At 52.5% G+C, this 13447-nt stretch overlaps 2 protein-coding genes across 3 annotated transcripts; both read right to left on the bottom strand.

Annotated features, from left to right (window-relative positions):
- Positions 1-320: 320 nt before the first annotated feature.
- On the bottom strand, positions 321-10949 carry LOC127462991 (transcription factor SOX-17-like). Of its 2 annotated transcripts, XM_051771959.1 has the most exons (3): positions 10505-10949; positions 9263-10227; positions 321-712 (listed from the first exon to the last, which is right to left on the bottom strand). In XM_051771959.1, exons 1-2 carry the CDS (start codon positions 10794-10796, stop codon positions 9299-9301), a joined length of 1221 nt encoding a protein of 406 aa, XP_051627919.1. In that variant the 5' UTR covers positions 10797-10949; the 3' UTR covers positions 321-712; positions 9263-9298. The 2 variants fall into 2 exon arrangements, with proteins under 2 accessions (XP_051627919.1, XP_051627909.1); XM_051771949.1 differs by lacking the exon at positions 321-712 and having other exon boundaries at positions 8938-10227.
- LOC127462990 (transcription factor SOX-17-like) lies at positions 738-2265 on the bottom strand. Its single transcript, XM_051771934.1, has 2 exons — positions 1972-2265; positions 738-1680 (listed from the first exon to the last, which is right to left on the bottom strand). The coding sequence occupies exons 1-2, from the start codon at positions 2261-2263 to the stop codon at positions 749-751; spliced, it is 1224 nt and encodes a 407-aa protein (XP_051627894.1). The 5' UTR covers positions 2264-2265; the 3' UTR covers positions 738-748.
- Positions 10950-13447: the final 2498 nt, after the last annotated feature.

Below are 13447 nucleotides of genomic sequence, written 5' to 3'. Positions count from 1 at the left end.
AAATCCAGTAGATTTCCAGGTACCCTTTAAAATTAGTATCTCAACCTTACCTAGCTTATTTTGTTGTAAAGGCTGAAGTTTTTCCCCCATGCACGAATGAAAGTTCAGTTGGCACTCAGGAACCAGAGGGGGAAAAAAAAAATCAACTAGAACAATCACAGAAGTACAGTCACATGTTCTGTACTCTAAGAAACAAAGAGCAGCACAGAGCTAGCCATTCAGCTATGTAAGGTGAATACAGCCACAGCCGGGGGAAAAAACCTCGTTTGTCCTGGAGATCCTTTTTAGAGCCACTGTCATGGTGAAAGAGCCAAATCCTATCTGCATTTGCTACACACCGCCTTAGGGCATGACAGATTTAAGTTTAGATTAGTCTCACTCAAGGGTCACATGGCCAAGAAGAATGACAGAAACAGCTGTGCGTTCATTTATTTTTCTGAAATACAAAAAAAAATATATAGTTAAGAAGACTACTAAAAACGTCTTCTGGGCAAACGAGTAACAGTGCTGATAACACACGAATAACGAGAACCTTAGGCACAGACAACAGAGAAAAAAGAAGATGTAAACATTCTGTCACACCAGTCGAAAAACAGTCCGAAATATGCTATTAACCTGCAGGACAGTAGCGTATTTCCGTCCGGACAGAGTTAGCAAAATTGTCCCGAGACAAATAAAATAAATTACATAAATAGGAGAGGGGGCCAAGCACCTCTCTGCCAGTCCGTGTCGTGCCCCAGCCAGTCCCTCACACGTCCGGGTAGCCACAGTAGTAGACGGCGCTGCTGGCGTCTGAGACGGCCGAGGAGATAGGACCCGCGCCGTCGGGCGCCGCCAGCCCGGCCGCGTCGTGGCCGGCGAAGGGCAGCCCCAGCTCGGGCTTGCAGGCAAAGCGCAGGTACTGCTCGAACTCCGTGCGGTCCACCTCGCCCAGCAGCTCCTCGGGCGGCAGCTGCTCCAGCTGCTCCCGGCACGGCGCGGCCTCGGGCGGCGGGGACGGCTGCCCCACGGGCCCCGGCGGCAGCGGCGGCGGCGGGCCGCGCCCCGGGCCGGGCGGCTGGCACGCCTGCCCGTAGTACGCGTGCAGCGGCGCCGGGCAGCCCAGCAGCCCCTGCAGCGACCCGCCCGGCCCCAGCGCCTCGCCGGCTGCCAGGTGCCGCCGCAGCGACGCGCCCGACGGGCTCTCGCCCGCCGCCGGGTACTCGGCGGCCGCCGGGTGCGGGCCGTAGCCATAGGGCACCAGCGCGCACTCCTCCTGCAGCCCCGCCGCGAAGAAAGGCGCCTCGCTCTCCGCCGCGTCCAGCGGCGACGGGTCCGGCGTCGGCAGGCTGTAGCCGTCGAACGCGGCGCCCAGCGGCGGACAGTCCCGGTAGTGGCCCGCGCCCGCCGCCCCGTAGCCCTGCTCGGCGTAGGGCAGTCCCAGCCCCTCCACGCACATCCTGCCGCCGACGCTGCCGCCGCCGCCCTCGCTGCCCAGCCCGGGCCCCGCCGCCGCCGCCGCCTCCGCCAGGCCGTGCTGCAGGAAGCCGCTCTCCACCCGCTTCAGGCGCTTCACCTGCTTCCGCCGCCGCGGCCGGTACTTGTAGTTGGGGTGGTCCTGCATGTGCTGCACCCGCAGCCGCTCCGCCTCCTCCACGAACGGCCGCTTCTCCGACAGCGACAGCGCCTTCCACGATTTACCTGCACCCATCAACACCGTCAGACCAGCCGCCCACCGGGGCGCCCCCGCGCCCGGCCCCGACACCTCCGCCGCCGCCCCCGCCCACAGCCAGGATCCCGAACTCCTGCCAGGTGCCCGCTCCTCGCCCTCAGACCCGCCACCTCGGCATCTGCCCCTCACCGGGACCCCCGGCGCGACAGCGCACGGGTCACCCCATTCCCCGCCCGCAGCCCGGGCCCCGAGGTCCTCCCGGGCTCCTCTCTCGCGCGGATCCACCCGACGGGGCCGCGCTCCCGCCCGCCCGCGCTCACCCAGCATCTTGCTGAGCTCGGCGTTGTGCAGGTCCGGGTTCTGGTGAGCCAGCCGCCTGCGCTCGTCCTTCGCCCACACCATGAAGGCGTTCATGGGGCGCCGGATCCGCGCCTCGCCCTTGCTCCGGCCGCCCGCCGGCCCCGACGGCGCCGCCTCGCCCTTCGCTTTCGCCTCGCCCAGCGGACTCAGCGACTCTGCCCACGGGCACATGGCCGGCATCATGATGGGCAGCGAGCACCGGCCCTGTGCCTGGTCGTCGCTGCTGGCGTAGCCCGCATCGGGGCTGCTCATCGCGGGACGGCCCCAGACGCGCCGTCAATCGCCGCCGCCGCCAAGACCGAGAGCTCCGGCGGGGCCACAGGACGGACTCGGCACTCGAACCCCTCTCGCTGCTGTCGGGATGGGCGCCCGGCCCGGCCCTATTTGAGCTGCGGTGCGGCCAATGGGGCCGCGGGGGCGGGCGCGCAGCCGGACGGCGGCGGTGGCTCCCGCTGCGCTGCGGGGCGGCCCCTGGGGCTCCTCCCGGCGCGGCACTGCCCGGCGGGGCCCGGCACCTGGGCAGGTCGGAGCCGCCCCCGCTGCTCCCGCTGCGAGCTGCCCCGTGGGAACCGCGCGGAGATGCTTGCTTGCATGCGCGCTCCCGGTGTGGCAGTGCAGCACCTCGTACAGGGAGAAGCTTCTTCCCATCTGGCTGCCCCTGTCGCTGCCTCCGTTCTTTGTGCTTTGCCTCCTTGGCAAATTGATTTCATTACATCATGGCGTGTTCAAAATTAAGTCGACTCTCAGTTCATCGGAACATATAGAAAGGCTGTGAAGACAGTGCTGTTTGTTTTCCCTAAATAAGGATGTTGGAGGGTTTTTTAAAATCATTTTTATTACTGTCCTACTGCTATCATTGTGAGTGTGGTCCTGATAAATGGGACATTCTCATCAACTGTAATAATTCTTCCAATTTCAGCTAAGATTCGATTGTATTTTTATAGTGCCATCAACCCTATTTCTCTGTACGTACTTTGGAAGATGTGTTATCAGTGCCATATTTCATGCAGGATGAATGCAAAGTTTGCCCGTAAACGAGCAGTCGTGCGACCTGCAACCTTGGCATGACCTGGGATGTGTTTTTTGGAGCACTTTCTTGTGCAGCGTAATTTTGCAAGCTGAAAGTATCCATGCCTTGACACATGAGATTACATCTTATTTGAATGGAAAGGGTGTGAAGTTACAGGCGAAAAAAAAAAAAAGACAAAAACCCAAAAAACCACTAATAAATAGTGCCCTCATTAAGTAAGTTTGCCGGTCATTAACGCCCTTTTTTTGCCTCCTATAAGGCGCGCTTTTCCGTGCCAGCCTATCTTCGTCAGGTGTGCGGGGGAGCTGGGCCGGGCTCCCTCCAGGCACTGCGGTAACCCTCGGAGGGGGGAGCAGGGGCAGGAGCACCGTCAGGGAACCCCCCCTCCTCTCTCCAGCTACTCATATAGGAATTATTTAAGTCATCTTACAGTTTCTTTCCCGGTACTCCTGTATTTGTGTTTTGCTTGAAGTCGAGACTATATAATCCTGTGTTAGTTCTTAACAAAGAGCAACACTAAGGCAAATTATTAATCCTTCATCTTCTACATAGGTATGTAACCTGGAAAAGTGAATGTAAATGCCTGCAGGCTAGGAAAAGTTCAGGGGACAGAATACATACTCGGGAAACAATCCATTCAATGATAACGATGTCAGCCTAAATTTGAAATAATTCCCTTCAGACAAAAGTTAGCTCTATATTGTAGGCTCAGTATTGCAGGAAGTAATAGACTAGTTTGGCTTGGAAGGGACCTTAAAGATCATCTAGTTCCAACCCCTCTGCCATAGGCAGGGACACCTTGCACTAGACCAGGTTGCTCTAAGTCCCATCCAATCCGGCCTTGAACACTTCAAAGGATGGGGCATCCACAACTTCTCTGGGCAACCTGTTTCAGTGTTTCACCACCCTCATTGTAAAAAACTCCCTCCTTCTAGCTAATATAAATGGACTCTCTTTTAGTTTAAAACTATTTTCCCTTGTCCTATCACAATATAGAATAGCTACTCTGCTCTGGTTTTTAGCACGCACACATACACATACACAAAAAAAGAGGATCACTTGTATTCCTTGGATAGATATTTTAAATTTCCCCAGTGCAAAAACTAGACAGCTAATTCCCTGCTGTAACTTGGAGTAGGATTTTTGAGAAAATTTTTACATCCTCAAGGACAGCGGCGACTGGACCTGTCTTACAAGTCCGCATTGCTTTTTAGTGGGCTGTCTGGGAGCCTGGAGCCTCACTGCTGCCCTTCCCGACCGCTTGCGCGACGGCCCCCTCCCCTTATTTCACTTCTCCGTGCCCGCCACTGCACTGTCCATTCTTGCTGTTGGCAGCGGGACACGGAGGCCACTGCGGCTTTTCCAGCCCGGAGGCTGCCGGGCGGGCGGTAGCGGCGGCGGGTTGCCCCGTGGAACATCCACCCACGGGCTGAGCCTCACGTACCAACCCGGTTAACCTGGTAACTGGTGCCCGCTGTCCCTGCCCAGAGCGCTCTTTGGAGATGGGTGCCGAATATTGGAACAGGAGACGCCCAGTCTCCCGAGTATGCCGTAGGTTTTACTCAGCAGACACGAAATGGGGCAATTGATAGCCGACCGGGTTAAAGCACCGGCAGGCGAGCAGAATCGCGCAGCGACGTGAGTTGCATCTCGCAGTTCATTCACACCACATAACAACCTAACAACATGAGTTTATAGGTCTTATCCCCTGAAGCAGGTCTACCTATCGTCATAACCATCAGCAGGCTCCCCTGAGTACGAGTGACTTCTGAGGGCCAAAAATAGAAATTCAGCAGTTCAGAGAAAGGACATTAGGAGAGGTGGCAAACAAATCACACACTCCTCAAACAAACAAACAAAGTGTCTTCGAAACGAGTTTCAGAAATAACACAAGCATGTAATGCCACCCGATCTTCATCTTTAGGACGTCACAAGCAGCTATGGGACCTTGCAACCCGGAATACGAACAGATCATGAGTTAGGGTCGACAGCAGCGAGGTCCGAGCGGCTTTGCAACCCTCAAACCAGGCAAGGGAAACAAATAACTTACCCTTTCTCTGAACCAGCGCAAACGCATTCATAACCTGTCATTTTACAGTATAGAAACTGCTTATTCTTGATGGCAATAATTTTCTTTTTTTTCTTCAAAAGGTGTGGACTTCGAGGTTTTTCTTCCCAGCTTAATGTACAAAACCGAGGACAGATTTAGCGACATCCACAGTAAAGCGAAGTCAGCAGGAACAAGGGGAATTGCATAATATTTGCTCTGGGATAGGATTCATATCTTAGGTGAAATCTCTTTATGCCATGGACCTCCTGAGTAAATAATTCAGGGTAAAATCATACACCTAAAGTATTACAAAGTTGCAGTTTCGAGAAGCCTTGGTTGATCAGACCACTCTGTTGGACACATAGACAGCTGCCATATCTAAGAGCCTCTCTCCAAACAGAGAGAAGGTGAAAGAAACTCCTATTTTTGTAGACGGAAAGCTGAAGCAGGGCAATTGAACTCTGATCTCGCAAGTATTTCATTAGTCAACACATTAATTGTCTGTTTAACGTTAAGCAAATGTGGGCGTGTAATTACTGGCTTACAGTCCTGTTCATCATATGCATCACTCGGTGCAGCAGTAGAGTGCACTCAGCCACCTGATGACAATAATATCGCTTGTCACAAGGTTGCCAATGACCTGTCGCTGCCCAACCCGTGCCAGCCGTGGCTGCGCGGCTGGCTGAGGTTTGCTGTGCAGACCCCGTGCAGGCATGCCAACAGCAGGGGCTTCTGTGGTCCTTCACAGGCAATGTGAATCGCGGTGGGGGGATGAGGGGAGCTATTTATTCCAAAATAAGACTAGAGTTGCCACATAAGTAAACTAAATTTGTATACAAGGTGAAATTCTGCAGTAGTATTGTTGCTAATATCTTCTAGCTATTATTTCTAGATAGAAAAGCATATAGCTACCGAAATGGACAGAAATTCTCTAAGTTAATATCTTTTTTTTTCAGAGCATAAGACCACTGCTTCCTGCCATTTCCAGTCTCAGCTACTCTGCATTAAGGATTGTCTTGTTATTCTCGCCCACTGGCTTCCTGGCCACCTGCCCTGACAAACCTTGAACCGGCTTTAATTCAGCACCTTGGTCCAAAATCTCTTTTTCTCACATTAGGCCTACTTACTTTTCTACCCGTATACCTAAAGAAGAGAGAGGGCACACAGACATGCAAAGACCACCAAAACAAAACAAACTCCACCCATCCAAATAAACCCGCTAAAAACCCCACCCCTCCTCCAAATGCAGTGTGACCCCAACGTAGGGGATTTGGCTGTGGTAAGAAAGATCGAAATGTAACTACGGACCTATTGAAACATGGTGAATTAATAAGAGAGGGACAACCCCCCCACAAACATACACACAAACAAACAAGCAAAAAGAGATTAATACCTTTGGGGCTTTTGGGCATAAGTGGCCTGTGTCAACTTCAGAGGAGCACTCCTGTGGAAAGGGTCCCGGAGGCACTGCTCAGCTAGTGTCGTTGTTTAACTGGAGAAAGATAGTTTTGGTAAGATTAGAGGGGCGTTTGCAGATGTCACCCTGTCTTTGTGGTTTACTTTTTGGAGTAAACCAGAACCGCGGTTTCCAGGGAGAGTATTGCCTTGGATGCAGTGCTGGGATCGGAGTGCCAGTGGCAGACCCCGACTCTGCCTGAAGAGTGCGGCAGAGCAAAGGGACCAGGAGGCACCTCGGTCTATGGCACACAGAGCCTTCTCCACAGCCCCCCGAGACGCGTAGCAACTGCTTTCACCACCTGACGGTGAGAACCGTGCCGCGAAAGACAAAATTCATCAGTTTGGAGTTCTTCTTTTAGTGTGTCTATTGTCACAGGTACTTATATGGTGTGAGGAAGGTTCGAAGTTTTCCAAACAGGACAGACGTGGGTGTTTGTCATGTAGAACTGGAAAGTCAAGACGCTTTATAGAAAACAGGGCTTGGACAGAGCTTCAGAAAATTTTGCTTCGAGTATATTTGTAGTGCATAAACCTGCAACGTTTCAGACTTGTTAAAGAAGTTTCAGTTGTCCTCATAGGGAGAGCCTGAAAAAAACCACATGTCTGGCTGCATACAGGAAAATAATGTTTCTTAGATTTGAGTCTGCAAGAGCTCTGTGCGGAGTGGTTATAAGATCTGCCTATCTTCACCTCACACTGGCACACTGCTGTGCCAGCCAACCCTTTTACCAAAACCAGTATATTTATTTCAATTTAGTGCAAATCACTTCCGGTATTATTATTTTGGGGGATTAGAATGTTTTCAACCTTTGTCATGACCTCCTACAGTATCAAGTCTGGTTCAGGTTTCAGCTATCTGACAAGTTGAGATGAAGGACAGAGGACGGGAGAGAAACCTGCATCTAAGGAGAAAATGAAAAGCAATGGTGGCTAAAATTATCCATAGAGTATTAATGATTTATTTCCAAAACCAAAGTGATTTTCCCTCAGAAAGCTGTGAACGTGTGCAAAAAGGGCAAAAATAATTTAATCCTGTAGGTTGAAACCCCATGATAAAAGGAAAACTCAACCAATAGGAAACACCATTCATGCATATTTATTTACTGTCTTTAAGTATCTATGTTATGAACACGCAATAATTGTTTTCAAATTAAAGTATCAAGAAAACATCTTAATGTCTTTGTTCTGAGGTAGCACCTCATTCAAAATTACGTCATTTCTCTCGTGTACACCTCGGAGAGGAGAGAGTGGCAGGATAGGTATATGTCTGAGCATTGAAGACTGTTTACAAAGTAAAATGGGAAGATTAAGACACTAGAAGGTAGACTATTTTAGGAAATATGAAGGGTCTAGATGCCTTTTAACTCAAGACTCATAGTATACGATTATTAAGTCGATTTTTGCCAATAAGGCTGTTAGATTCTTACTGAATGAAGCAGATGGCATTTATATTATTTTTCGTGGGTACAAATAAAAGTCTCTTTAATTTTAATTTGAAAACACATGCGATTCAATTTCCCGTCCTCGTAGAAGACAGGTTAATCAGTGAGCAAGTCTGCCACTTCTGCGCCGGTCTCCTTCTCCCTGCGGCTCAGTTCCACAGCTTTATCTCAGAAAGCAAACGACCGAGATAACTGTTTACCTCCTCCCCCCGATTTAAGCAATAGACATAATTAATTTATCAGTCCCACCCAACAGCGAGACTCAGCAACAACATCTAAATGAAAACGTCTTTTTTTTTTCCCCCATGGAAGTTTAACTGCAGCATGCATGTTTCTCAAGCAAAAAATTTTTTCTGTCTATAGAAACTATGACACATAGACCAAGGGATTTCTTTAAGAGAGAAAGAGTAAGATTCTGGGAGGTACGGGTGAAGGTTCTGCTGTGGCCGGGTGCCGAGCGGGCTGCTCCTTGCCAGCCTCCCCCCTTAGAGGCTCGTGTAGAATTTTTTCACCTACTTTGAATCCTGATTTAGGGCACTCGTTCTCCGCAGCGAAGATCTGATACCGTCTCTCCTCACCCCTTCCCTCCCCCATCGCAGCAAAGGCAGCTACAGGGACACACGAAAGACGTTCTCTCTGAGGAGGTACTTAAACCAGCGCTTATCTGGCCTCTTCAGCCGCTGTTCTTAATGGCATCAGTGTGTCCATTATTCCATTAAAAACAGACCCAGACCCAAATGTTCATCGGGAGGAGTTTTCATGTAGTTTTTCTACTCTTCAAGAAAAACAAAACAAGTCGATTTTTAGGCACCTACGTCTACAGAAAGTGTGAGAGGACCTAATGCTTGGTGTAAAGAAGACTTGCACTTAATTGTAAAATTAGTCTAAAAGGCAGTAACAATTAATTACAAAGGTCGATAAGATCTCTTTGAGGAGATATCAGAGACCAGTTTTATTATTTTCCCTTTATTTGTAAAAGTGCAAAATTATTCTGTACAAATCCATCATATAAAAATCAGCACTCTGTAAAATATACAAAAGCATATGGATCTCTAACAAGATCTCAGAAATTGTATTCCCTGTGTGTCACTAATATCATGATTCCACATCAGGAACAGTTCTACATATCACTGTCGGACAGTGATGGTAAGACCTGCACCACCTGGACAGAGAGAGGGTGCATGCCCTTTTAAACCTCAAGCACGTCAGAGATACCCTGTCAGTTCTCAATATTAAAATAAATTACATAAATAGGAGAGGGGGCCGAGCACCTCTCTGCCAGTCCGTGCCGTGCCCCAGCCAGTCCCTCACACGTCCGGGTAGCCACAGTAGTAGACGGCGCTGCTGGCGTCTGAGACGGCCGAGGAGATGGGACCCGCGCCGTCGGGCGCCGCCAGCCCGGCCGCGTCGTGGCCGGCGAAGGGCAGCCCCAGCTCGGGCTTGCAGGCAAAGCGCAGGTACTGCTCGAACTCCGTGCGGTCCACCTCGCCCAGCAGCTCCTCGGGCGGCAGCTGCTCCAGCTGCTCCCGGCACGGCGCGGCCTCGGGCGGCGGGGACGGCTGCCCCACGGGCCCCGGCGGCAGCGGCAGCGGCGGACCGCGCCCCGGGCCGGGCGGCTGGCACGCCTGCCCGTAGTACGCGTGCAGCGGCGCCGGGCAGCCCAGCAGCCCCTGCAGCGACCCGCCCGGCCCCAGCGCCTCGCCGGCTGCCAGGTGCCGCCGCAGCGACGCGCTCGACGGGCTCTCGCCCGCCGCCGGGTACTCGGCGGCCGCCGGGTGCGGGCCGTAGCCATAGGGCACCAGCGCGCACTCCTCCTGCAGCCCCGCCGCGAAGAAAGGCGCCTCGCTCTCCGCCGCGTCCAGCGGCGACGGGTCCGGCGTCGGCAGGCTGTAGCCGTCGAACGCGGCGCCCAGCGGCGGACAGTCCCGGTAGTGGCCCGCGCCCGCCGCCCCGTAGCCCTGCTCGGCGTAGGGCAGTCCCAGCCCCTCCACGCACATCCTGCCGCCGACGCTGCCGCCGCCGCCCTCGCTGCCCAGCCCGGGCCCCGCCGCCGCCGCCTCCGCCAGGCCGTGCTGCAGGAAGCCGCTCTCCACCCGCTTCAGGCGCTTCACCTGCTTCCGCCGCCGCGGCCGGTACTTGTAGTTGGGGTGGTCCTGCATGTGCTGCACCCGCAGCCGCTCCGCCTCCTCCACGAACGGCCGCTTCTCCGACAGCGACAGCGCCTTCCACGATTTACCTGCACCCATCAACACCGTCAGACCAGCCGCCTACCGGGGCGCCCCCGCGCCCGGCCCCAACGCCTCCGCCGCCGCCCCCGCCCACAGCCAGAATCCCGAACTCCTCCCAGGTGCCCGCTCCTCGCCCTCAGACCCGCCACCTCGGCATCTCCCCCGGCGCGACAGCGCACGGGTCACCCCGCTCCCCGCCCGCAGCCCAGGCCCCGAGGTCCTCCCGGGCTCCTCTCTCTCGCGGATCCACCCGACGGGGCCGCGCTCCCGCCCGCCCGCGCTCACCCAGCATCTTGCTGAGCTCGGCGTTGTGCAGGTCCGGGTTCTGCTGCGCCAGCCGCTTGCGCTCGTCCTTCGCCCACACCATGAAGGCGTTCATGGGGCGCCGGATCCGCGCTTCGCTCTTGCTCCGGCCGCCCGTCGCCCCCGACGGCGCCGCCTCGCCCTTCGCTTTCGCCTCGCCCAGCGGACTCAGCGACTCTGCCCACGGGCACATGGCCGGCATCATGATGGGCAGCGAGCACCGGCCCTGTGCCTGGTCGTCGCTGCTGGCGTAGCCCGCATCGGGGCTGCTCATCGCGGGACGGCCCCAGACGCGCCGTCAATCGCCGCCGCCGCCAAGGCCGAGAGCTCCGGCGGGGCCACAGGACGGACTCGGCACTCGGACCCCCCTCGCTGCTGTCGGGATGAGCGCCCGGCCCGGCCCTATTTGAGCTGCGGTGCGGCCAATGGGGCCGCGGGGGCGGGCGCGCAGCCGGACGGCGGCGGTGGCTCCCGCTGCGCTGCGGGGCGGCCCCTGGGGCTCCTTCTGGCGCGGCACTGCCCGGCGGGGCCCGGCACCTGGGCAGGTCGCGGGGTCCGGCGCGGGCAGCGCTACCCCCGCCCCCATGGGACCAGTGGGGGTGTCGTTCGGGGGACGGTCAGCGCGTTGGTAAGCGGCACTCCGCTTCAGCCCCGCTCTCCGGAGTGGCAGCAGAGACCTGCCAACCGTGGCCGTGCGCTACCCAGGGAAACACTCCTCCGTCTGGACAACACCAGAAGTGGCCATCCTCGAGTGGAGCAGACACGAAAGGAGTGAAAAGGACAGATTATTTCCATTCGTGCCGAGATACACTGAGAGATATAACCTTCTTCTGTAGGCAGATTTGGAGTGTAGCTTCTGAACAATAAGCCATCATCTGTGTCTCACACTTCATCTTCTTACCCTCTAGTGCTACCATAGCATATTTCGCCTCTTAAGCCCATGAAACACGGAAACTGTGTGGAACAGTAGGAAAATGAACCCAGAGCAAAGCCTATGAAATATATCCTATCCCATTTTTTCATACCTCTTAATAAATATATTCAGTGTCTGTCAAAAGCGCAAATATTTATTGTATGTAGTTATTATTCATAAGTTGAACTTTGAAGTACATATTGCCTACTGCATTTCCTTATAATTCTTCTGCATTATCTTCTCTCATTTGCCTGAATAAATAAACTATAAGTACAAAAGGATGTTTGTAAAAAGTCCATCAATTCAGAATAAACAAAAATTCTATCTCAGTACCATTTATGTTCTTCTTTGGCATGCAAACTAATGTAAAATACGGCGCTTTAACTGGCACTTTGGTTAATATTTGCATTGTTATGTGGTGCTATTAAATGCATCAATGCTTATTTGAGAAACAGCTGAGCTTTAAACTGAAGATCAAAGAGGTTTAATTTAGTTAAGGACACCTTTGTTTGGGTAGCCACTTCGATCAAATAAACCAATATTGTAAGAATTCTCGCCGAAATTAAATGAATGAAACCAGAATCACCATTAATTTATTCTAACATTGAATTTCCTGTTTCGCACAACGTAAAGACTTCTCCTTTACACTTGACAGGCAGCAGATATTCTAAAAAGAACTAAAACACAGGGGCGAACGGGAGCTGCCTGGGACTAACATCGGGCAAGATAATTCTCGAGGCGTTTCTGCATTCGTGCTCTCTGCTCCCCTCTATTTCTTAGAGATTACAAAAAAGTGGTATGTTTCCAGGTTAATGGTATCCTGTATTTATCCCTTTTGCGAGGAGTCGAAACCATGGCCAGAAGACTAATATCTGCCTAAACCAAATCAAATAATAAGTTTTAATTTTTTCCCCATTAAAACAAACGTGCTAGTCCAACACAACGAGAGGCAGTGATTTAAACAGCCTCACTTTTTTTCCTTATATCAGATGCTGTTAAACGCAGTGGAGGCTAAAACGGTGAACCTATACATATGTGTGCATAAATTGATCTCATACTAGTATATAACAACACCATTCTTGCAAAACTATTTTGCATTTTAAATTGACTGTAAAATAAATTACCTGGGACATACTGCGCTTGCAAAGCTGACCATCAGCACAGAACCGGGGATAACCCGGAGAGGTCTTTAGGAATAAAGTGCTTTCCCCCTCGTTTTTAGTTCAGCACCCGTGGGACACTACCTTAGGGCGTACCTGGTTAAGGCTGGTGTGCTAGTGGCTTTAGTTTTATGGCTGAGGTGGTGATATTTCCCAACCCGACGTGCCGGGACTCAGAGCCCTCAATCCCAGGCCGGCTGCCTCGGGACTGGTTTATGCACTGAAGCATGACCCATACCCGGAGAAAATGTCTGAATTAAACAGAATCCGAATTGTATTTGAAGAAAACTCACACAGGAGGAAAGTGTGTATAGTTTTCAGTGCAGAGAACAGAATACTCAGCTGAGGGGATAAGCAACACGACTTCCAAGCAAACCAAAACCCCAGAAGGTAAAAACGCACTGATCTAAGGGACCTAGTCCGTTTCCACTGATTCCCAGAGCAGTTCCCAGCTCATGCCTCATTTCTGACTAGGACAAGATTGTTAAACTATAAGTTTAAAGCGTAGGAAAGAGTGTTACCTTTTTTTACCAGCTGCTCTTGTTAAAATGCCAAATTCTCCCTTTCACTCTAATTTGCAGAAATATTTTCGTCAGCCAAGGGAACAATCCTGGAAGGACTTGTATTGAACAAGTTCAGCGGGTAGAGGGACTGCTTACAAATAAAGTTTACTGCGACTTTTGGGGCTGTCACTTTCAGCAGAAAAGAAAATGTTTTTCTATATAATGAACATGAGGTAATAAACTGAGCAAACTGTCGCTGACTTTGGTTGGGAGATTTGTTGAAACTGTTTCTACAGCTCATTGATCTGGGATCAAAGAAAGAAAGGTGTGTTTTGAATCTAAGCCGAGA

This window comes from Manacus candei, unplaced genomic scaffold (genome assembly GCF_025592945.1).
Source record: "Manacus candei isolate 608988 ecotype Guabito, Panama unplaced genomic scaffold, ASM2559294v1 h1tg000008l, whole genome shotgun sequence".
Lineage (NCBI taxonomy): Eukaryota > Metazoa > Chordata > Aves > Passeriformes > Pipridae > Manacus > Manacus candei.
The sequence above is the reverse complement of the archived record's forward strand: the minus strand, read 5'-3'. Positions and strand labels throughout refer to the sequence as shown.